At 38.7% G+C, this 26,313-nt stretch overlaps 1 protein-coding gene across 1 annotated transcript in view; it reads right to left on the bottom strand.

Moving 5' to 3' along the window:
• Positions 1-26,313, bottom strand: part of USH2A (usherin) — a 775,219-nt gene that overhangs the window by 130,192 nt on the left and 618,714 nt on the right. Inside the window, exons 50-54 of the mRNA XM_003800142.1 lie at positions 25,867-26,090; positions 22,524-22,728; positions 18,448-18,645; positions 17,757-17,911; positions 15,719-15,917 (exon numbers count right to left, since the gene is read on the bottom strand). Of these exons, the coding sequence (XP_003800190.1) occupies positions 15,719-15,917; positions 17,757-17,911; positions 18,448-18,645; positions 22,524-22,728; positions 25,867-26,090 (981 nt within the window). The remainder of the gene's footprint in view (positions 1-15,718; positions 15,918-17,756; positions 17,912-18,447; positions 18,646-22,523; positions 22,729-25,866; positions 26,091-26,313) is intronic.

Below are 26,313 nucleotides of genomic sequence, written 5' to 3'. Positions count from 1 at the left end.
AAAAAAAAAATTGTTATTTCTTTACACAACCTTTCTGTAGTCAGTTGAGTGGACTTGACTTTACATACAGTCTAGAACTCCAGAAGGCAGCTGTGTGGAGATGGCGCAACAGTATAGCAGGTACGGGGGCGGGGGGTGGGGGTGGGGAGGGTCAGCCTTTTTCTTTTCTAATGCACTTGGAAGAATAAAAATTGCCTTGGGCCACACATTAAGTACACAAACACTAAGGAAAGCTGATGAGGAAAAGTAAAGATCTGTGTATACTTTTCATGATATCTGACACCACAGATAAGCAAAACAGACCTCAAATAAACTGCAGGTGGTCTGTGGGGTGCAGGTTGGACACCCCTGAGCCCCTTGGGAGTTTCTGACAGATTGAGGAAGGTGTGCTGAAGGAGGTTGTTACAGATGTCTAAGTTGGATGGGGTAAGTACTCTCGCATAGTACAAGACCAGGGGTGGTGGACAGAATGTTTCTCATGCAGCTACTGGTTACCGGAATTGGAAAGGGTTAGAGAATGCAGCCCTGAGCAGAAAATCTTGGTTGAGAAGTCAGAGGTGGTCAAACATATGACCACAACAAGAGCCAAAATAGTACAAGGAGAAAAGGAGACAAAGAAAATCAGCAGGAGGATGTGGCCCTGGGGCCACAAGGCCTTTTGGATCCTTGAGTGTGGCCTTTTGATTAAATCTAAATTTTATATAACAAATTGTTTTACTAAAATGGGTGCAGCAGAGAAAGATGAAGCTTTTCTTGACCCCCCTGGGTGCTTAAAAAAGAATAATCCTAAAACCAGAAGGCTGCAGTTTCCCCACCACACTTTGTCTTCAAAAGCTGTGTCTGTTCCCCAGACGTAGGGCCAAATGAAAGGACCACGTGGGCACAAGGTGGAAACACCAAGGCTCATGTCAAGTTTGCCAGTCTATATCAGGTGACATCACATCTGCCATCTTGACCTTCCAGAGTCTATCCCTGCTTTTTTGTAAATAATAAAACTCACATTATCGTTGTAGAAACCAATCATTTGGCCACTCCTGGGCTCTCTGTGCTTTATTTAGCCTTGACACCAGCTTGCTGAGGCATGTACATACAAGCCAGGCTGGGACATGGCTGCACGTTCCCTTACATGTTGGTAGCTCAGGATTGAGTGTGTGACATAATTCAGGCCAATGAAATCTAGACGTAGGTCCAGAACTTTATTTAACTGCTGGTAGTTCCTAGTTTACTACATAGAGCTTGATAATGGAGCACAATGCGGAGGTAAGAAGAAATTGAGTCCTGGGAACATCATTTGGTAGCCATGAAAGAGCCATGTCTAAAGCCACACAACTGATTCTTTACTCTCATGAGACAATAAATGCCCCATTGCTAAGTGTGTGTGTTTGTGAGATAAAGTGTTCTACATGATACTGTTCTTAAAATTACAATTAATGTCACGTGCTTACAAACAGGTTCAGGATTTTGTATGTTACATGTTAGAACCACAGGCAGCAATTATTACTTTGTCCTAGGTGACTTGCCTTTATATTGTATAAGCTAGAAAGCATTACAAGACTACGGGAGGGAGAATTAGCAAGAACATGAGTAGTGGTATGCATATATTTATGAAGAGGTCTTCTCTTAAATATCACCGGAACAGGATTTACTATTCCTGCATCACAGGTAGGAAAACTGAGGCTCAAAGAACTAAATATTCCTACAGGGAATGAGTGGGCAGGTGGGAATAGGGACAAAACCATGACTTGAATGCTAAATCAATGCTCTTTTATCACCTAAGATCTGCAGCTAAAGACACTGAGATGACTCAACAGCTGTCTTCCCTCTGAAGATTAAGCAGCATGTTAAAGATATAAAAATGGTAGAAACACATGGTGAAGTCAGAGCCTTCAGTGCATCCATCACTGGAGCAGTGCACATTGTACCCACCAAGAAACAAACCATTATCCACCTGCCTCGAGTTCCTGACCCGCCTCTGCCTCTCCATTATTCCACACTGTGCTTCCAAGTGTATGCATTATTTAGCTTCCACTTGGAAGTCATATTTGTCTTTCTGTGTCTGAGTTGTTTCATTTTAGTTAATGGCCTCCAGTTCCACCATGTTGCTGCAGAAGACACGATTTCATTCTATAAAGCTGAGTAGTATTCTTGCATGTACATATACCACATTTTCTTTATACACTCCTCTTCTTATGGACACTTAGGTTGATTCCATATATTTGCTATTATAAATAGTGCTGGAATAACATAGAAGTGCAGATATCTTTTTATGTGTTGGTTTCTTTTTGTTTGGGTGATTGCTGAGTCATGTGATAGTAGTTCTTTTAATTCTTTTAGAAATCTCCAAACTGTTCTCCATAGATGTTGTACTAATTTACATTCCCAAGAATAGTGTCTAAGAATTCCCTTTTAGAGAAAAGGGAACTGCTCACCAACATACGTTATTTTTTGTTGTTATAATTGTAACCATCCTGACTGGTGTAAGATGCTAACTCATTGTGGTTTTAATTTGCATTTCTCTGATGATTAATGATGTTGAACATTTTTTTTTTCAGAAGCATTCTGGATATTTGCTTGTCTTCTGTTGAAAAATGTGTATTCATGTTCTTAGCACATCAACAAATAGGGATAATTGGTCTTCCGTTTTTCCAATTCGAATGTTTTTTCATTTTTTTCTCTTGTCTGATTGCTCTGGTAAGAATTTCAAGTACTGTGCTGAATAAGAGTGTTAAAAGTGAGTTTCATTGTCTTGCTCCAGTTTTTAGAGGGAATGCTTTCAACTTTTCTGCATTAAATATGATGTTAGCTGTACATATGTTATATGTGGCCTTTATTATTTATGTTCCTCCTATGTCTGGTTTGTTAAGGACTTTTATCATGAAGGAATGATGACTTTTATCAAATGTTTTTTCTGCATGTATTGAGACGATCATTTGATTTTTGTTTTTAATTATGTTTAAGTGACGTATTTATTGATTTGTATATGTCAAACCATCCTTGCATCCCTGGTCTAAACCCCACTTGATCATTTTGCATTATCCTTTTGTTGTGCTGTTTGACTTAGTTTGCTAGTTATTTTGTTGAGGATTTTTGTATCTATATTCTTCAGGAATATTGGTCTGTAGTTTTCTTTTTCTATTTTGTCCTTGTCTTATTTTGGTATTAGGGTGATACTGGCCTTGTTGAATGAGTTAGGGAAAATACCCTCCAGGTCTTCTTTTTTTCCCTGCATCAGTTTCAGCAATATTGGTATTATGATAATTATTCTTTACACATTTGGTAGAATTTGGCTGTGAATCCATCTGATCCTAAAAGCTTTTAGGTTGGAAGTTTTATTTTTACTGATTCAATCTCACTATTGTTTATCAATTTGCTCAGGATTTCTATTTCTTCCTGGTTCAATGTTGGGAGGTTGAATGTTTCTAGGAATTTATCATTTTCTCTAGGTATTCTAGATTGCAAGCATATAGTTGTTCAAAATAGTCTCAAGTAATCTTTTATTTCTCTGTGGTATCAGTTTTAATGTCTACTTTTTCCTTTCTGCTTTTGTTTATTTAGACCTTTTCTCTTCCTTTCTTGGTTAGTCTAGTTAGGGGTTTATCAATTTTTAAAATCTTTTAAAAAATCAACTTTTTATTTTGTTGATCCTTTGGATTATATTTTTGTTCACTATTTTATTCAGTTCTGCTCTGATCTTTGTTAGTTCTTTTCTTTTGCTAATTTGGGATTTGGTTTGTTCTTATTTACCTATTTCTTTGAGAAGCTACATCAGATCATTAATTTGTGATCTTTATATTTTTTAAAATACAGGTATTTAATGCGATAAACTTCCCTCAAAGCACTTCTTTTTCTATATCCCATAGGTTTTTTTTATATTGTGTTCACATTTTTTTCATTTCAAAAACATTTTGTTTTTGTTTAAATTTGTTTTTTGACCCAAGAGATTATTCCTGAGCAAGTTGTTTTATTCTCATGTATTTGTATAGTTTCTGAATTTCCTCTTTATACTGATCTCTAGCTTTACTCTACTATATAGTCTGAGAAGATATTTAATATAATTTTGATTTTTTAATTTTTTTCAGAATTGTTTTGTGCACTAACATGTGGTTTATCATGGAGAATGTTCTTCGTGCTCATGGAAAGAACATATATTCTTTAGTTGTTGGGTAGAATGTTCTGTAAGTATCTATTAATTCTTTTGGTTTAAAGTCTAAGTTAAATCCAATATTTCTTTACTGATTTTCTGTCTTGATGATCTCTCTAGTGTAGTGTTTTTCTAACTTTTTTATCTCACAGCACATTTGAACATATAGTTAACCTTCCCCAGCACACTTAAATTATGTGGATCATAGAAAAAGAATAACAAAAAGAACATACTTATTGTGCTTTCAAAATAATTTAATTAATGATCATTTAGACGTTTTGCAGAACACCTAAGATCCTTTCACAGCACACTGGTTGAAAATCACTGCTCTAGTGCTTAGTGTGAATTTTTGAAGTCTCCTGATATTAATGTTTTGCTGTTTATCTCTTTCTTTAGATCTGGGGATGTTTGTTTTGTGAATCTGAGTGCTCTGATTTAGGTGCCTATATCTTCAGGATTGTTATATCCTCTTGCTGAATTGATCCCTTTATCATTACGTTAATATAATGACCTTTGTCTTTTTTTTTTTTAACTGTTTTTGATTTAAAGTCTATTTTATTGGATATAAAAGTAGGTACTTTCTCTTGCTTTTGGTTTATGCTTGTGTGAAATTTATATTTTTATCCTTTTACTTTCATTCTGTATGAGGTTAGACAATTAAGTTTGCAAATTCATGCTAGAAAAAGTGTTGCATACCTCATTACTGAATATCACTGAGTTTCCCTTCAAAATACTCCCCTTGGGAAGCTACACACCAGTGTCAGTTCCTAGACCACACTTTAAAGCATTTTTTCTAGATGTGTTCACAAATTTTATTGTTTGACTTTGTATGATGACAGCTCTGATGGCCATTTCAGAAAAAGTTCAAAATTACTTTGATTATTGATAAGTTTTATTGCTTTATTTAGCCTCAGCCTTCTTGAAAACTTTGTTCATCCTTTTTTTTTGTTTTATTCCTTTTTTAAATTTAACTTTTAATTAAAATCATAACTGTATACATTTATGGGGTACAATGTGATAATTTGATATGCAATGTGGAATGCTTAAATCAAACTGATTAACATAGCCATCACCTCATTTACTTACTGTTTTCTTTATATTTTTGTCTTACTAGCTTATTTTGGAGAGCTGTTATCAAGTTCTGAGATTCTTTCTTTGGCTTTCTCTAGTCTATTATTTAAGCTTTTCAATGTATTTTGTATTTATTCAATGAATTTGTTTGCTTTTTATTTGTAAAGATACCTATCTCTTCAGTAAATTTCTCATTTCTTTGATTTTCAGATTTCTCTTGCACTTCAAGTCATTATTTATTATAATTTTTTTTTTAATTTATTTTGAGCCAGGGTCTCATTCTGTTGCCCAGGCTACAGTATTTTGGTCTGATCATAGTTCACTCTAATCTCTAACTTCCAAGCTTAAGTGATTCTCCGATCTCAGCCTCATTAGTAGTTGTGACTGCAGCTGCATACCACTATGCTCACCTAACTCTTTTGCTTTTTTTTTTTGTAGAGATGGGGGTCTTACTGTGCTGTTCTTGATGGTCTCAAACTTCTGGCAGCAAACTATCCTTCTGCCTCAAGCTCTGAGAGTGCTGGAATTTCAGGTGTGAACCTCTATACTAGGCATTATTGAGCTTATTAAAATCAGTATTTTGAACTCTATAACATTTTGAGGCTTTAGTTTTTATTGGGATTCATTTCTGAATAATTGTGACCCTTTGGTAGTGTCATTTTACTCTTTTTTATGTTTCTCGTGTCCTTCTGTTGATATCTGCACATCTGATGTAGCGGTTACTTGATCCAGCTTTTTGAAATTGTTAAATTGGGATATTTTCCTGATGACATATACATGTTATTTGTTGAGCAGGATACTCTGTCTTTGATTTTGACAGTATGTAGTAGTGTGATCTTGTATGATTTCTTTGGAAGTGTACGGGGTTTGTGGTATCTGTGATTTCCTTGGTGGTTTAGTGTATGGTTATTAGCTGAGGCTGTGGTGAAGTTTTGCTAAAACTGGATACAATCTGAACCAATCTTTGGGCACTGGTGGTGACATCAGTGGGCTTCATGTGCCTTTTTACGGAATCCGAGAAGCTTGTACTGTCACAGGTATTACCAAGTCCTAGAGGGCTGATTCTTGGACCTCCAGATGACTTCCTCAGAGGCCAGCAGTGTCATCAGTGGGCTAGGTTATGTGGGTGGGTCCCTGGGCCTCAGAGAAGTTGGTTCGCTGTAGCAGTGGTCTGTGTTGGTATTTTTGGTAGCTACCATGAGTTGAGTGGGTTAGTCCCCAGTCCTAGAGCTGTCCATGGCAGGTCAGTGGGTACTTTCCCTAGTACATTATTGGTCTCTCTTGATACTCCCTAGCCAAGTGAGAGCTGGAACTCAGGCTGTGGGTGGGCACAGTGCAGCATCACTCTCAAAATGACATCCATTATGGTGTTGATATCAGAGAGGGTGGGGGCCTTTTTAGGCAAGGAGCATGGGAAACTGGGGAGTGTGGTCTGCTGAGTCTTGGTCTTATAGCAGCCTACTGCAGGGTATTTTTAAGAGGCCTTGGTTTCTCTGTTCTTTGTGGAACAGGTGGAGGCTGCAGCTGCATCAGTCTGAACTTCACTGGAGGGCAAGGCACATGCCAGCATTAAACTATCAAAATGGTGCCTTGGGCCTGTCACCAGGAATCATGGAGCCCTTTTCAGTCATGCACTATGGGCAAGAAGCTGAGGGTGGTGTGGTCCACTCAAGCCTCAGTCTCAGAGCAGTGCATTGCATGTTTCAGGGTAGTGGGTTGTCCTACACAAGTATAAAGGAGAGCCTGGTTTCTGGGTTCCTTCTTGGCTAGGTCGCTGTAGCCATATTAGCCTGAACTTGGCCAAGAGCAGGACAGGGCCCAATGTCAAACTCTCACCCTGGATCCTTGGGCCTATGACCAGGGTCTGTGGGGTCCCTGCCAGCCAAGAAGTATGGGCAACTCCATTTTGGTCTCACAGCAGCTTGTTGCAGAGTGGTGGGTATTGTCCTAAGTATTGTCCCAGGAGAGATTGGGCAGCTGTATCTATAGATATTAGTATCGAGGTGCCCAGAATGGTGCCTAGTTAAAGCCATTCTAGCCTTGGATACCTGTGAGATTCCATGTGGGTTACCTTTCTGTGGTAACCTCTAGGCTGCTCCCTATGTTTGGGTCAAGGCCTTCATGGGTTAAGTGGTTTTTGTATATCCATGATTTTGTATAGCAGGTTTCTCTCGCTATTTCCCTGAATTTAGGAGTTTCTCCTGGCTTTAAGATAGCCCTGGGCTGGGCAAGTTGCCTCAAATCCTCTGTTTACTTACTTTTGGTGATTTTTGTTACACCTCTGCCAAATCCTAGCATTCTCTCCTAAACAATGTGTTTGAAATGTTAGTATCTTTATTATTCTGGTTCCTACTCATGAATGAGCCACATACTCCCTATGTCTAGTCAGCTATCTCCCACTAACAGTATAAATTTAAAAAACAAAACAATAAGCAAAACTGAAGAGATTTTTGTTATTCTGCTTTTACTACCATTTTCATGGGACTATATACATTAACTAAACAGATTATAAGGACTTCAGGAGCTGGTTATTAGATGGTATAAATAACATACTACTAAAGTTTACTAAGCGTCTACTGAGAGCAGGTTCTCTTCTGTGCACAATCAATATCCACATGAATTCCTGAGCTACGTGCTATTATGTGTTCATTTTGCAGGTCAGTGAGCTAGGGCACGTAGAATTGAAGGAACTTGCCTATGACCACAGAGACAAGAAAAGGTGAGCTGGGATCAAAACTCATGCAGTTGGACTGAGCAATGTGGCCCAGAGTAAGTGGGTTAGGTTTCCCAGCCTTATACAAAAACAGTGATGCAGGTTGCTCAAAGCACAGCAGAATTTTCAGTAATATAAAAAATCCAAGTGGAAATATATACTTACTTATTTTCATTTTAATATTATTGTGAGTCATATACTGCTGTATTAGGTCATGTATTCTGTTAAGAGAGCAGAGTCTGAAGCTAGACTATTTTTTTTTAAATTTGAGTTCTGATACTTATCTATCATAAGTAAGGAGGCAAGTGGGAGAGTGTCCTGGCTTCTTAGTGCCTTTTTTCCATACCTGTAAACTGTGGATATGGTGGTGTAGAATGCTTAATGGGGCTACAGATTAAGCAAGGCAATATCTGAACCTATAATTTTCTATACACGTATTCTAATTTTTACCTCTTTTATTTATAATATTCTTAGAGGACTGGATTACCATTTGGCTTGGTTGGAATCACATGTAAAGACAGCATCAACTACGATCAGGCGTGGGTGATTTACATGAACTAGATGCCCTTTCATATACGACTCTGTGGAACTCAATAAAATCAACACATTTCAACTGGAATTTGCTGTCATTTTAAGTGAGCCCCTATTGGTAGTCCTTAAAATGAGATATATATGACATATTAGCAACAGGCAATGAAAAGGGCACACCAATTGAAAACTGCTCATGAATTGATCAGATGAAAAGAGGGAAATAAAGAGACGTCTCCAAGGAACCATTCTGACTGTAACTTAATCCTGAAGTCCAAGAGTAGAAGGAGAAAAGAAAACATCATTCAAGCGCTCAGCATTGAATTAAAAGGATAAGAAACAGCAGTTGTAGAGCAGAGAAAGGCACATGTGTGGAGAAAAGCCAAGTATTTAACATTTCAGTACCGTGAAGATTACTGTGGCTGCAAATTATCCAAATTTCCCTACAGGGAATCATGTTCTCTTTTAAACGAAAGAGGCATGATATAACCAAACTCATTCCAGTTACACATTCAAGTAACATTACTTTCAAGAGTAAATGTGTGTTAAAAAGGGACTGTAGAAAGTCTGCCTATGGTTCATAAAAATATGATTTGGAAAACAAAGCCCAGGTCTATCTAAGTTCCATCTGATGCACTCCATAAAGAACAGCTTGTTTCCGATTTCTTATCTTCAGATAAATAGTCAGGAAAAGGCGCTTTGTCTATTATAATGTCAGACAGCAAGTGCAACGTCAAAGCATTCAGCCAATTATCCTGCAGTGTTGTCTGTTATTTTCTAAAGGATTACCTCATAGACCTAAACAAAACGTAATTCCATAAGTTCCTGGAGCAGCGTGGTCAGTGATTAGTTTAAGTGCTGATGTGTGGGTCGCTTTGCAAACTTTTTGTTAGGTGGCTATGGAGGATTGTACAGAATCATCCTGTGGAACAGTCCCCTGTCCCAGCCTAATTCTCCCAAACTGGATGTTTGGCCTGGGCTCAACATTCAGTCTCTGCTGCTGTGATAATGGTGCTGCTTTTGCCTTCACTGTGCTGGCATCTCACCACGCGGTACCCTGAGGAGCTTCCCTGCTCACAGAGAGTCCCGGGAACTTCCAGCATCCGCTGGTAACTTTGTCCGAGGGGGAGACCTATCTCTGCATTCTACTTTCGATTAATCTGATTGTATGTAAAACGCACAGATGCTTAAAACTGATACATCCAGGTATCATGGAATTAATTGCAAGACATTGAAGGTACATTAAATTATTATAACATATTTTACAGGATTTGATTAAACAGTCCTTCAGGGCTCACTTGCTGAAGTCCCTCACTTGTGCCGTCCACTGCAATATCAGAGGCCACCCATTCTTTCAGCCATGTCAAGTTCTTTCCCCTTCCTGAGCAGCCATTGGTCCCGCCCACTTCTGCTGTGTGCTTTGCTCTACGAATTCGGTGGATACCCGTGTGAACTGAACTTAAAATGTCAAAACACTGGGAGGCTTGCACTGCACGTGACTCATGACTTTCAGTTCTGAGCACTTGCTATAAAGTCACTGGCTCTTCCTGAATGAGTGACAGCCCTGCCAGGCTCTTTTTCTAACTATAGATCAACATTAAGACTATTAGTAACAGAGTCGCCAAGGAAAAAAATCTGCTTTTGATTTTAGTAGCAATTTTCTAACGACCACTTTTCCTTTTTTAGAGTTCAGTGTTGGACTAGACAAAGGCTTCTTCTCTGGTTTTTTCAGACAGAGTTTCCTCCTTTAAAACCAAAATGTGGTCTCAGGTAGCAGCCAATCCTGGTGCTGCTCAGATGCAGGACAATGAGAATGGTGCAGAAAGCAGAGGTGGCTGGAGTCGCAGCGACAAAATAGGACGGTGACTGCTGACGCCAAGTGCCCTGGGGTATCTGGGATTTCAGAGCATTTTTTCTTTTAATATTAGGGTCTAGGCAGCTGTGGACTATACATTTTGGCTTTTATATTTTATCAATAAGTAAGTTTAAAGAAAAGGATAAAGAGGGCAGTGCCTGTGGTTCAAAGGAGTAAGGTGTGGGCCCCATTTGCCAGAGGTGGCAAGTTCAAACCCAGCCCTGGCCAAAAACTGCAAATAAAATAAAATAAAATAATAATAGTAAAATAAAATATAAAAAGAAAGATAAAAAGTGGTTGATGCTGCACTATTTCTTTCCTTTTTTGGGGGCAAGTATTCAGACACAAAGTTAGTTTTTCTTAGACATGGAAAAATGAAAAGGAAATGAATCGCCATATCTCTTTCCATAGGCCCAACTCTTGGTGCACTGCACACAACTACAGAAGAAGCTCCTGCCTCTGTTCAGAGGACGGGATCACCAGCCTCGTTTTCCTCCTATCTGTTTTAATTAAAGAAATACAGTACCAATAAATCCAGGCTGCTGCACATCAGGGCTGGCTTCATGGGCTTGTGGCAAACAATCAAATCAGACCCCATGCTTAGAAGCATTCAATACTCTGCTTTTACTATCTTGAAATTCTTAATGATTTCGGAACCTGAATTTTCATTTTGCGCTAGGTCCCACCTGAGAGTTAGATGTGTTTGACAGTGGCGGCATTTTTATCTCTGTTCAAATGGAATGCAGTCCCTTAAATACAAGTCTACATTTTAATGTTTATTCATTCAACAAATGCTTTTTGAATATATTAAATACTGTAAAAGGTGCCAGGGACACAATGGCAAATAGGAAGCTATTGTCTCTGTCCTTAAAAAGCTTCCTTTACTAATTAAGGGAGACAAGAAAAAAGGATATCACATTAAAATGTAACAAATAGCAGGAGGGCAAAGGTAACAGGACCAACCCAATAGAGTTATGTGAAAATAAATTCCTCTTATAAAGAACGTTATACACGTTTTGTTGTATTGATGCTCAAACTGTGTTTTCTCTTTTTTAAAAGTGATGACTAAGACTTCTATTCCCGTATAACATCAGTATTATACTTTCTGCTCCAACTAGAATTATCAGGGTTTATGCTATCTAGCACAGTAGGCTTTCATTAACTTCTAAGAAGACGAGAAAACAGGGCAGTGCCTATGGCTCAAGAGGTAGGGCACTGGCCCCATATACCTGGGGTGGTGGGTTCAAGCCCAGCCAAAACTGCAAAAAAAAAAAAAAAAAAGATGAGAAAACAAAGCACATTGTTCTCTCCTTGCTAATTTAATGCCGGTAGGTTTTTCCCATTAGGTGAAATGCAATGATGAGCAACTTTTAATTAATTATTTTGAAAACAGTTTCCCCAGAGTTAAGAGACACATAGGCCCTGATTATACTTGCTGCTAAAGAGGACATGATTAATTCATTTTTTTTCTCAGTGGCCCTAATTACTTAGTTAATCCTTTCACCCTGTCCTCTACCTCTAAGCCCACATTAGAAGGCCCCCGTGTAATATAGCAGTAACCCAAAGTGAAACAATGCCATAACTATGTCCAAATCATTCTGTATGGGATGGTGGACGTGTTCAGTAATAAATGATAGGAAGGGGTCTTTTATTGACGAGCTGCCATGTGTGTTTGCATTAGTGAATATGAGAAGATGATGGCTGCTGCTCCTCCGTCCCCACGGCATTCAGCTCAGTGAGATAGCAGAAAACGCTTCAGTTTACTTAAAGCATTGATAACACCTCTAAATAATTAACCGAGGACTTCCTGTCTTCAATTACTTAATGTTTTTTTCTTAACATCTTGAGAGGATTATAAGCAATTTATGGATTTCACATGATGAGTGCATTTGCCACTATTCCCACAAAGCATTTAGGGGATCATGTTTCTAAAGCTTTGAGGTAATTAAAAATAAGCATGGAGACAATGGGGCTGAGGCAAGGTACTCCCTGGCCTTTCTGTCATTTCTAAGGACCTAGATTTTTCAGGCTCCGGGATGACTAATACTACAGCTTCATTAGTGCTCTGTTGCTTAGGGAATTCCTCGGTTTTGGAAATGATGAAATCAAAACATTTATCCTAGGGGGTTCAGGTAACTCTTCCCTCAAACATTTGAGATGGAATAGAAAATAAATCTGATTAGTTTAGTTCATTCCATGAACTCAGTAGAACAGTCATCATAAAGTACCGCATTTGGTCAGTCAGTTAACCAAATTTTCCTGGGCAGATAAAATGTGTAACATTATATAAATCTCAGGTTTTGCATTATGGAAAGCCTAGCGCCATTCTGATCCCACAGCAGCTGCACATAGCAGGCTCCGTAGTTGGTGAGGTTTTGCTGAAAGAGGGTTTATTTCCTCATTCAACAAAGAAGCTGCTCTTTAGAGCTGTGTTGGCCCGGTGAGATATTATTCTCAAATCTGAAAACGGAAGGATGGATCAAATGCCTTCTAAAAGGTTTTTCCATTTTCTGATTTTGTGAAACCAATGTGGAAAAACTTTCCAATATTTACTCTAATAAAAGAAGATTTCTGGCACCAAGCTGTGTGTATGAGATCCTCTCTCTCATAAAAAGATCCACTAAAAAATGACAGTAAGTAGGAGAACTGGTAGAATGAAGTTCTTGAAAGAACAATTCTTGGCAATTCTTTTAAAATTGCTGAGGCTATCAATAGCATTGGTTTGAGCATTATAACTGAATTTGGTCTGCTGGCATAGAATTGCTATTTTCTAAACAATGTGAACCAATACACTTGGCAAAAATTGAAAGACAAAGCTGGTTAAGTGGATACTATAAGAAGACACTTCTTTAGCCTTGCATTTCAGTTTATGTGAAACTTTTACTATACTGTCTTTTTTTGGGGGGGGGGACAGAGTCTCACTTGTTACACGGGTAGAGTGCCATGGTGTAGCAACCTCACACTCCTGGCCTCAAGTGATCCTCTTGCCTCAGTCTCCTGAGTAGCTGGAATTACAGGCACCCACCACAATGCCCAGAGGAGGGGTCTCACTCTTGCTCAGGCTGGTCTTAACTCCTGAGCTCAAGTAATCCACTCACCTCTGCCTTCCAGAGTGCTAGGATTACAGGCCAGAGCCCCTGCTCACAGCCTTGGTACAAAGTGTTAATGTGCCTAATTTGGCTTTCACACCTTTGTAATTAACATCCCGGTGTCTACTCCAGGTCATTCTTTTAGTTTTCCCTATTGTAATACAGAAGTCTGCAGTTATTCCTTTCCTTACTTGCCTTTCCTATTGCTGAGAGCATCTCACAAGCAGCAATCTTATTTAGAGCCCTTCATATACTACCTAGAACACCAGAAGCTGGAATGAAGCAAGTATAGACGGAGGGAGTGAAGGCCTTGGACTCCCTGAGTGTCTTGGTTTGCTTCCTCGTCTTTCTAATGTGGTTGTTAACAACATCTCTTACTTAGATGGATTTGATGAGAAACAAATAAGTCGAAGTGCAAATAGTTCTCTGAAATGGGAAACAGCATCATATAAAGATAAAGCTTCATCATGTTAAACACCATTGTTTTGGTCCCTTGTGAATGATTTTCACTTCAACTAAAATAAAATACAAGAAACAAATTTGATCATTTGAATTGATGAGAGTTTTTCCCATCTCCAGTATCATTGATTTAGTTCAGCATCTTGCTGTAAGGAATGCAATGTATAAGTCCAAAAATTGTATTAAGCACCTCTGTAGGCTTATAGCACTTTTGGAAAATCACTGCAGATTCTGCCAATTAATGCTTGCTTATGTGTCAGGGAACTGCAGAGTTGAAAACACAGGCCGGGTGGGCACAGTGGCTCACACCTGTAATCCCAGCACTCTGGGAGCCCAAGGCTGGAGGATCCCTTGAGCTCAGGAGTTTAAAACCAGCCTGAGCAAGAGCAGGACCTCATCGCCACTAAAAATAGAAAAATTAGGAGGGCATTGTTGTGGGTGCCTGTGGTCCCAGCTGCTGGGGAGATTGAGGCAGATGTGGGTCCAGGAGTTTCAGGCTGCTGTGAACTATGATAACGCCATGGTACTCTAGCCTGGGGCAACAGAGTGAGAGTCCATCTCCAAAAAAACAAAAAAACAAAAAAGAATACAACACAATGAAATCATTTTTCTACCTGTGTAGTGTAGCCTGTGTCTCTTTTTAAGAAGAGATTTGATCTGCATTCCTATGAGAGTTTAAATATCTGTGCTGTTAATATCCTGTGTAAGGTGTAGGGTCCAATGGAAGGAGGTCATTCACTCAGGAGGTCTTAGAAGGGGGTGACTGAAAAAGTGAAAATTTATAAAATTTTGCTCATGGGCTCGGAATTTAAATTTACAAAAGGACTTGGGATTCAGCAGATCCATTTAATGAAGAAATTTACATAATCTCTCAACGTATTCTTTTCTGTAAAATGGGGGTAGGAGAATTCTCTTCACCTTATAGGTTTGTGATAGAAGAGCCAAATTGGATAGTGCCTGCAAAGTCATTAGCACAGTATTTGGCACATATTGAATTAATTGATTCCCCAAACATTTATTTAGCTCCTAGTGACATGTTTAAGGCTATTCTGAATGCTAGAGGTACAACACTGAACAAGGTAAACAAGATGGCTGAGATTTTGGAGCCCTCATATGAGTTGGAGGAGATAGAAAAAGACAAAAATCAAACACCAAAATATCAAGTGGGGAGGGTCTATGACAAAAATAAATGTTGTGGTGGCAGGTAAGGGAGGCCACTCCAGGCTGGGGGAGTCAGAAGATGCTTCTCTTTTCTTAAAGTGACATTCAAGCTAAAACTTGTTAATTATTATTGCAATTGGCACTAGCAATGATCTAACATTTTACTATTGTACTGTACTATGATTATATTATTAAGGTTAACTATAATGTTATAGTAAAAATACAGTTATTATTCATTAACATTAAAAATAATAACAAATAGTCACCACCAGTCCACTGTCAACCAATTCTGTCTATTCATTACCCACTTAGTAGACAAATGTTAGCTTCTGGCTGATTTTCCCCAGCCTTCCAGTATGTTCTTGGCTATCCTATGCCCATTATCTATGAGTATATCCTTGGAGAATGGGAATGCATCTTACTGGTTTTTTTTTTTTTTTTAAAGTTAATACCGATGCAAAAACCTCTACACATCACGCATACCAAAGCCAAATATAAATTATTTCTGAAGTTATCTGCTGTTGTGGCTTATTGCTGCCAGTGTGGGCTCTTCTATTAGCATGGATAAGTGGGACCTGACCATATGTCAAGAGAACACGTCCTTTCGAAGTGACCTCATATATCAAACACACACCCCCGGGATGCTTTGCCCCCCTAACCACAATGACAGACTCCTCCAGTAGGTTTTCCTTTTTTTTCACCTGTGACCGTATGCTGCCTCCTGTCAGTGGTGTCAGTATAGATGAGACCTTTCCCAACCTGCCTGATCTGGTACTCTTTAATGACGCCATTTGGTTTCTCAGGGACACTCCAGCTCAGATGCAGAGCCTCCGCACTGGGGGCTGTGACTCTCGGTGGCAGGATGCTCTCCGGAACTCCTTGGGTAGTAGCTGCGGCTACCTGAAGACATGAGAATTAAACAGCAATTTATCGTAATAGTTCACTAGGTATCCTGATCAATGAGAATGTCACTTTTGTTTTAAAATGTTGTTGTCTGGCCTGGCATATCATTAGCAAGGGCTTGGAGAAGCGGTCCCCCTTTTTTTATTCTTTCCCTCCCATCCTGTTTAAACAATGAAATCTGACCTTGAATACATTACATAAGTCTCAGACTACCATTTATCACAATAGGTTCAACAACAACTTTGACGGCAGAGTGCAGCCCTCGGAGTTTAAACAAGTAAAATCTGGCTGGCAGACTGTCTTACTAGAGAACTCTTGATAACTCTCTTCCATATGGCCTATCAGTGTCTTTGCATTTTAACAGCCTGATTTTGTACATTTTAAGCACCAGTAAATATGGAGCAAAACCCACATCTGAACTTGCTTGCATATAATGTACTTTGAACAGTATAAATGGGCAGACATTTTTGTACTCTGCCCGTTATACTTGGGATGACTTTATAATGTCTGTGCCAATGTTCTAGAAAAAGAACCAAGTAAGAAGAAAAAAATAAATCAACCAATTATTGAGTCAATGTTGTCTAATTTAGGACAAAAAAGGGTTGCATTCGTCTTTTCATAGAATTAACTCTGATTTTTACCTTTTAACCAATAGTGTTGGTGTCCAGTGGGCATAATCTGTGTCTATGCAGAAATACAGGATTGTTCTAGGACCCATTGGACCATTACTTTTGATTAGGCCAATCAGCTGTCATCTGTCTAAGTGGTGGACTGTAAATGGCATGCTCAGAGAGGTTTCTGGGCTGTCTGTTGAACAAAATGTTGTGCACGTAACACTGTAGCAGAGCAGTTTCACTGAAGGTCTTATCCTGAGGGTTCCTGCAGTGTGCAAAGATGCTGCTTCCAAGGTTTTAAGCATATGAATAGAAGCGGAACTGGTCTATGTGTTTGTTTCGGGACTACCTCTGATGAGGTGGGCTTCTGCAAAATGGCTCTTTATTTTCTCCCAAATTGTTCGATTATTTCTCTCCAGTCTTTTCCATGGACTTTTCTTTCTTCTCCATTTGGTAGTGTTCCCTAGTGCTCATCATTTATGGCAGTGTTTTTCAATGGAAAACTTAGCTCACGGCACACTTAGCTCATGGCACACTTGAACCTATAGTTAAACTTCCACGGCACACTTACACTATGTTGATATGAATAAAAGAGTAAAAGTAAATGTACTTACTGTGCTTTGAACTTCTTTAGAAAGTAATATAATTAATGATCTTTAAAACTTAGGGGCACACCTAAGATCCTCTCATGGCACACCGCCTGAAAGTCATGACCTATGGTCTCCTTGTTTTATCCCCTATATCTCCTACGTCTTTCTGAGATTCTCCATTCTGAACCCCTGCTGCCTGGGCTCAGATTTCATCATTTCTTTCTAAGGCTATTACAAAAGCCTTAGAACCATTTATCTGCTATGTTAGGCTTTTTTTTGTCCTTTTCTTTGTTTTTCAAAATCAGGCAATTTTTGCTGATATGATGTTTAAATAGAAACCCTTTTCAACTAAATAATGGTTTGGAAACTTTTATGGAATTTTTACGCTGCCTAAAAATAGTTAGTGGGAAAGTGTCAAAGAGAAGATGATATGGGGGTCAAAGTTTCATCTGTTTTCCATTAATAGAACATTGACATTTGGATAAATCTTCCTTAAAAGGATCCCTCCTTCTGGGTACATGTACTAGCACCCTGTCAGGTGACATGAGAGTGCTCTACCTCACCACCTGAGGCAGACATTGTTTCCTTCATTGAGTCCTTTGTCCCTCAGAGTCCAGGCACACTTTCATTACCTTGCCACTGACAGCACAGCCAGCCACGGTGCAAGCTTTCAGCTGATATGAATATTCCTGAAATGGTTGAATTCCTTCTGTATCAGAGAAGCTCAATGATGCTCCTCGAAAGCGTTCAATTCCATTTCGAAGAAGAATGTAGTAAATAATCGGACCTACAAGACACAGTGAAATGCCTGTATGTGAGAGTCACATCACTTTAACTATTTGCAAACAACTTAAAAGTCTTACTGTCATGAAGAAATGGGATAACTTATATTCACTTCAGTGTGCTATTATATGGCCATGCTCAAGTACTCCTTAATTAAGCTATTACAAAGGAGAAGGGTTCTTGATATAGATAATCAAAGAATCTTTTATGTTTATTTCCCTTAACTAGCAAACACATTTACTTTCAATATTAAAACTATTTTGCCTTCCCTGAATATGCTTTGTTTATTTGAAAGGGGCTTAGATATATGCTGGGCTTCAAGGAACTTTTACTTATTTATTTACCTATTTAGAAATAAAACTTATGAGGGCTGTACCACAAAGTGAAGGACTAGGTGGAACACAACCAAAGTCCCCTTTATTAGCAATACTTCCTAGCCATTAGTTGTATCCCAATTAAATGTAGATTATACTCATCTCAATTTCCATATGGATTTACAGGACTACGTTATTTCTTTGTTAGTAGAAAGTAGCTTAATACCATTTGATTGTATGGGCTTTTTCCAGTTTAAGACAATTGCATCTTCCAGGTTGTCCATTCTGGTCCACCTGGGAGGACTCACTCCTTGAGGCACATCCTCTTTTGTTCTGACTCTAACAGCTTTGCTGAATCCTCGGCCATATCTGTTCCAGGCTGAAATCCTGTACTCATACATCATGTAGGGCTCGAGGTTGACATCTGCGAAGATGGAAAAGAACCCATGATATTTTCCTTATTTTTATTATTTTTTTTAAATCATCATGTTAAAAATGAATATCAAAAGCTTTAAACATTTAAAAATAAATGCTCAAAGCTCTAGTCCTTTCGTGTATAAATAAAACTCTAATCTTTATTTTCTAAATCACAAATAATAAAGTGTTTATTGTGTTCTGAGACATGGAGTTTCACAGAATAGAATTCACTGTTTCTGGACAGAGAACCAGGGGTATGTTAAAGACCTAATTGAAAAGTAAAAGCACTGGACTAAGGTCTAACGTGATAATGTTTCCCAAGTTCATGTAACGCTGCCCTTCTGTAGGAGACAGGACACAAACATTCTTTACAGTTCTATTATGCTAAAACTTGCCAATTATTACTTTCTACTACTTTGTTATTATTACTTCATTAAAATAAAAAATTATATGATTATTACATGATACAGTTATTTGGGGCACAGGATTTGAAACTTAGCTTATCAGGATACTAAGAGGGAGTGGATAAAAATGAACGCATACTTCACCATATACGTCCTTCCCTCTTCTACCAAACCTGGAAACCAAAACCTAAGCCAAAACCAACTAGCTTAATTCAAACAACAAAACCAAATTTTCTGAGCTTCTCAGATGGGTACAAATGTTATGAGGTGACTCATGTGATTCACCACTGAGCCCAAAGTCAGCTCCTTTTTAAGCTTTAGTAACTTCACGACTGCCAATGCAAAAAACAAACAAACAAACAGACCCCTGAAAGTGTAATTATTTATGTTTACATTCCATTTGTTTGATTTTGTGAATTTTGAATATGTCTGTATGTATTTTTTTGTAGTGTTTCTAGATGACTCTGACTGAGGATAAGAAAAGGAGGTCCTCTCCTTCAGCCACCTGGCCTCCTGTTCTGGTTCCATAGGTCACAGGGTTAATCCTCTGCCCTCTACTTGGATTATTTGAGTCACATTCTCCTTATTCACATCTCCTTAAAACAAACCCTGTCCTGCCTACTTTTATGAATAATATGAAAATAAATTATGTGGCAGAACTTCATAAAATGTAAGTTGCTCCTTAAGTGCAAAGCATGTTCTTCTGTCTCCACTTTCTTGGTAAGAGAGTACTTGCCACTGGTTACCTGTGACGAGTATCAGGGGTCCCCAAACCTCCCTTCCATCCTGGTCATAGCCATCCTGATTAGGAATTATTTTTACCAATTTTCCCTGAAGCTTGGGGTGGTCACATGATTCAGATCTCAACATGTAGAGGAGTACAGAAGAGATGAACAACTTCTGTATTACTTTTTCAAGAGAAAAAATCACCTGCCTTCTATTGTTATTCTTAGCCCCTGCTGATGGGCTGGAACTAGGATGCTATAGTAACCCAGTGGATGATGGCTGTATCTGAAACATGATGTGCCACAAAACAGAAGGACTCTGGACTCCTCGATGAGCATGCGGGACTGAGGTGCCGGGACCATCTACCTCCAGATGGTCACTATATTTTTACATTTCTTTGCTACATGAGATTAAACTACTCATTGCTGATAACTGTCACTCTGTTGCTTTGAGCTCATATCACCATTTCTAATTTCAGTTATTACTTCCCTGGTTCTTCATTTAGGCCTCAAATACTAATGACAGTTCTTATTTGTCTTTATAGCTGCTGGCCTCATATACTGGTTATTAGTAGGTACTTAAATATTTTTTGATAAATGAATGATTTCACAATTGGATAAATTTTGATCAGCATTGGTATTGTCAGCTTTCCACTGTAAGTTTTTTGAAAAGTCTAATTTAGTCTAAACTGTTCCGAATGGAATGGTCATAGCACAGCTTACATGTTTAACATCTTTTAAGGAAAAAAGAAGATTTGTTATTTTTATTTTTTCACATGAAATTTATAGTATATTCTGGCAGGCAAAGCAATCTGAAATACGGATTTTAAAAGACCTCATAATATTACATCAGGAGGTAGAAACATCTATTCACTTCTGGAGAGGGCCAGTGCAAGGATGTCTTAAAAGCTCTCCAAAATCTTGATCTCGATTACAAGGGGCAGATAAAGGGAGGACACTCTCTTAGATGCAAACTCGATAATTTCAAAATGTGGTCCCATACATTAAATCTATAACTGGGAGTAGGAAGAAATCTGAAGGTTGGACAAATTATCCTTGCCTAACTCAATTCGCTCCAATAAACCTATTTTGTTTGTGTGCAGTGTACTAACTGCAAATAATAAGGTGAAGGCAGAGAGATGTTCTTTTTGTAAAGATATTCCAATCTACTAGGGGAGATGGGACAAGTGTTCCAAAGCATGTGACACAGCAAAAGTGATGAACTTTGTAAGCAAGCTGCCATAGGAGCACGCCGGCCAGAAGGGGCTGACTCTGGCGAGCCTGTGTGAGGTGTAAATCTGGACGTGGACCTCGAGCAGGACGATGAAGAGGATGTTTCAGATGGAAAGAAGAGCCTGAGGGGGGTTTGCAGCTCCTCTTCCCTGTGTGTAACTGGAATCTGTTTTCTTACTAAGCAACTTACTTTTATAGATATGACCCTCAGTTTCCTCCTCTGTTAAACAATCTCTCTCTCCTGACTGTTTAGTGGGTAACTGAGATACCTCCCACAGCACTGGGGCCAACTAATGTTCAATCCGATTGATCTCCATCTCTTTCTTCTTTAATGATCCTCCTCTTATTTTGTATCCTGACTTACTTTTTGCACTTTTGTGGTTTGCTTTTATCACGCACCACGGGATGAGAAAGGCAGAATGATGGTTCATGATGGAATAGAGCATTGTTTTGTTTACTTAACCTTAGTGTGCTCCAATTATCACTTAAACTGATGCTATTTGACTCTTTGATAGCTCCTATACAGACATATACACACTTGATTTTTTCAAAAACGGGAACACATCCCGTACAGACTTAAATGGATAAATAATAAAAATGTAATAGTTGATGGAACTCTTGTAGAGATAACCCTAAACTTTCTAGTACTCCTTACTCAGCTCAGCCAGAGCTAAGAACCACTATTTTCGAGCAATTCAGTAAGGCCAAGATGATGCTTGGAAATTAATATTTTCAATAACTGCAAGGATCACGTTTTCAAGATGATCAACTTTCTTAGAGAAACACCATACTTGGGTTTACCTCTCCCTCAGAATAACACTAAGCTTTACCAGTAGTCAGACGGGTTCCACCCTTTTTTCTGCCTACAAATATAAGTAATATTAATTCAGTGTTTTCGTCAAAAGCTACATTTGAGCTTTTGAAAAAGAAAATTGAGTTTATTGTCAATTAAAGCAGAAAAGAGCACTGATTTCTTTACAGGTTTACTTTAAAATAATACATATCCTTGCTTAAAGTTACATTTAAAATAAGTTTTAAACCACCAACGTTTATTTATTTATTTAATTTTTTTTTTTTTTTTGAGATGGGCCAACTTGGTCTCCCCTAGTAGAGTGCCTTGACATCATAGTTCACAGCAACCTCTAACTCTTGGGCTCAAGTGATTCTCTTGCCTCAACCTTCTGGGTAGCTGGGACTATAGGCACCTGCCACAACAGCCAGCTATTTTAAGAGACGGGGTCTTGCTCTAGCTCAGGCTGGTTTTGTACTAGTGAGTTCAGGTGATCTGCCCATCTTGGCCTCCCAGAGTGCTGAGATTAAAGGCATGAGTCACCATGCCCATCTAAACTACTAACTTATACTAAATACAGATTATGCCTTTCATTCCCTTGCCTCGTATTTTCCCTCAAATACAATGGAATGTAGGATATTAGGTTAAGAAGGGATGGTGGAAGAGGGAAGCAAATCTGCATTCTCAGCTTCTTCTCACTGACCCACTAAGCCCTGGGCTCCCTCTCCATTACCTGTGAAGGAATATGTGTTTACACTCCCTGTGTGGACAGTTTCTTCAGCAGATGAACACAGTTCTTCAATTGAGGTCTTCTCTATGGAATTCTGAGACCCTCTTATCACAGTACAAACATGGCTGGTAAAATTGAAGTCACACCTGCCACAGTACGCTGTGGCTTCCATAGATGCGGGGCAGAGGGTCCTACATCCTTTGGTTTCCTAAATCAAGTGGCGGGGATGGGTAGAGAGAGAGAGAAAGGAAAAGAGAGAGAGGTTTAAAAATTTCATTTAGACATATATGAGGTTGATTTTTATAGCTTTCAAATGAAATTTTCTTCTATGTATTTGATAAGTAAATATCTCAAAATTTATAAAAGGAAATAAAAGAAGTTTGTATCCTAGAAGGGGGTTACTTTGGAATGCAAAGACTTGGAAAAAAAATTGAATTTTGCAACTTCAAATAACCTTGGCAAATCACTTATGCTTTTAAAGCCTCAGCTTTTTCAGTGGAAAAAAATGGAAATAAAATTTACCATGTTGGTTTGTTGTGTGAATCAAATGAGGTAACATCTGCAACTGCCTTAATGGCTTAAACTTAGAACACACACTACAAATAGTGCCAGCAGTCATTCCTTTACTAGTGTTATTTGACACTTTCCTGTGACATTTTAGAGAAAATAAAGAATGGAATATTTGAGAATTAGCACTGCCTGTACTGTTGGGAAGGTTGGTCCTATAAGAAGTGTTATTCATCAAAGATTTTTTTAAAAATAAGAATTTTACCATAGGATTATAATTATTTATATTCATAAACCTTTCATCTGGTAAATCTCTAATCTGAGGAAATTAAATACTTAATCATTCCAAATTACAGGCACTATAAATGAAGTCATATTCTTACAATGCAGAGATCTACTTTGTCTTTCCTTTATATTAGTAGTGTATTTGAAATGCTTTTTGCTATTAAAAATTCATCTCCATTCGAATTCTTTCTTACATAAAACAAATTGAATTATTCTCACCAAATTAGTAAAAATAAAGCTACTTCAGAAAAATATAGTGAGACTTGAGACTTCCATTTAAAAACGCTCAATTGAACACTTGGATTTAGCTCCATTTCCTCGTAAAGTCCAGAAAATGACACTAAAAGAAATGTTTAAATAGAGACTGTCAAGGAAAAAGGGAGGGACAGAACACACCCAGGACAGCTCACACACTTTTGGAAGCTGGCGGTAGACGGATGTATCAGAAACAATGTGGTGTGCTCTGTAATGTCCATTTTTCCCCCTTTCAAGCCTCAGTGCAATAGGAAGAGCCGCATAACTAGATATGTCTGTGTGATGAGGGTACAGAAAGTGCATACTCTGCATCCAAGAATGACCCATCATGTGCACCTGTCCACTTGTTCCCTTTCCACTGTGATCCCGGGAAGTATGTGAAGCCATACAAGATGGAAGGGGCTCGGCTTCTTGACTTGTTGTTTGGAAGAGTTTTGCCTAACTCACACTGGATTGTAATGTAAACAAAAACAAAAAACTGATTAATCTAATTTTTTAGGCCAGGCGCAATGGCTCATGTCTATTACCCTAGCCCTCTGGGAGGCTGAGGTGGGTGGATTGCTTAAGCTCGGGAGTTCAAGACCAGCCTGAGCAAGAGCTAGACCTGGTCTCTACTAAAAATAGAAAAACAAGCTAGGCATGGTGGTAGGGCCTGTAGTTCCAGCTATTTGGAAGGCTGAGGCAAGAGGATTGCTTGAGCCTCAGACTTTGAGGTTGCTGTCAGCTATGATGACACCATGGCACTATACTGGGACAACAAAGTGAGACTCTATCTCAAACAACAACAACAACAAAACTAATTTGCTAAGAGGGTAGCCTTTAACTATTCTCATCACAAAAAAAAGAAAAAGAAAGAAAGAAAAGGAAAAGAAAAATTAATAACAACTTCCACAAAGAGGCAACTGTCATGAAATTTTAGAAGAGCAAGATAAAGAGAACATCTTTAAAGGCTGTCATAGAAAAAAATAATATGGTCACCTACAAAGAGACAGGAATCAAAACATCAATGGAGGCTTAAAAATGCAGACATGCCTTCAAAATTCTGAGTCGAGATGATTTCTTAACCTTAAATTGTATGTATATGTGGCTAAGCCATCAATCTAGTGGGTGAGTAGAATGATGATAAATTCCCATATCGAGCTCTTGAAAAATCCACCCTCTGTGTATCTACACTCAGGAAGATAATTTTCCCAAAGGAAGATAATTTTCCCAAAGGAAAGAAACTTGGGAACAGAACACAAGGGCACCAGCACAGGAAATAAGTGAAAGAATTCCTGAGTTACTAGCGTGGGGAAGCTCCACTGGGCCAACTGTGCAGAAATCCAAGTGATCTGGTCCAGTTTAGAACAGATGATGGAAATCTCCAGGAGAAAGAGCTTCCAGAAACAAAGTGAAACCACAGAATGAAAAATATTACACTACTTGATTCACATTGGGGAAAATACTGTCCACATCATAATAATTTACCAACCTGCTGTATTATCTTACTCATTCATTGACATGCTTGCAGGGCCCTTGTCAATCTCCTAAGAATCATTTCACATCGCAAAGTGTTCACACAAGGATTACGTAGTCACCTCATTCCGTAAGTGACTGTCCACTTGCTGTGACCAAATTACCTACTTGTAGCCATCTCATGGCTACTCCAGAATATGGCAGATAGGGTGTTTTTTGTTTTGTTTTGTTTTGTTTTAATGTCCAGGATCCTTTTCTTAATTTGATAGATTTCTGGTGTCCTAGGTCAAGTTTCATACCCAGAAACATGACATGGCTATGTGTGAGGCATCACGGTTCATAAGCATAAATGATTACACACACAAGCCTATTCACTTTCATGGCTGACAGAGGCATGTGCTCATCTTCAGCGTTTAAAAGGAATATACTAGAAACACAGCTAAGTGACTTTTCTGGGTCTAAGGTCTCTATGAAAGGAAAGTGGTGGGTTATAGTCGGCAGGCGAGAGGGCAGAAGTGGGAATTTCCCTCCATCTCCAGAGGCATAAAATGGCACCCGGCAGAGGCCCCCGACTGTCAGCAGCACCCAGACTCTCCGTCCTTCTCTAATCTGAAGTGCAGGGTAAAGCTTCCTTGAGAACAGCTAATCATTATTAATTCCTTTAGAATTCATTGCAATAACATCAATCACAGGCGAACTCATTTGGTATTAATATGGATGTAATGTGAAAATGAATAATGCACACAGGAGTTTTTATATTCCTATTTTAGAAAAATAGTTATGAACAATGTATTTCTCTCTCCATTGTCAAATCAGTACCTCTGAGAGGTTTTCTATCAATTACCTTCATCATCATTCCAGTTGAAATCTTGTCAGAACAAACATATTTCAAAGGATTATATCCAACTCCATTGCAGCATCTCTGGCTCTTTGGAATAAGTTCAGTCTCACAGCATTTTACTGGCACCGGGTCACTCTTTTTAACATGTGCTTTAGACTCTCCACTGGAAGCTGAGCAGCATATGGTATCTGACACATTCACATAATCCTGCCCACAACAGAACATCCCTGCAACAATAAAATGTTATATACGAATATGAAATAAAAAAAGAAAACTGAGGCTGCTATAAAGTTTGGTATAAAAATGTCAGACTCAGGCAGTGGCTGAAACGGTGCACTACCTCAGGTAGCATTTCCCTACCAAGGTGATTTAAATGTGCAGCGAGGGTCCTTCTTAACCAAGAGCACTAGACACTAATTAGGAAAAGAACACATGAGAGGAAGTGTTGGG

This window comes from Otolemur garnettii, unplaced genomic scaffold (assembly GCF_000181295.1).
Source record: "Otolemur garnettii isolate 467f Iridium unplaced genomic scaffold, OtoGar3 scaffold00168, whole genome shotgun sequence".
Taxonomy (NCBI): Eukaryota; Metazoa; Chordata; class Mammalia; order Primates; family Galagidae; genus Otolemur; species Otolemur garnettii.
The sequence above is the reverse complement of the archived record's forward strand: the minus strand, read 5'-3'. Positions and strand labels throughout refer to the sequence as shown.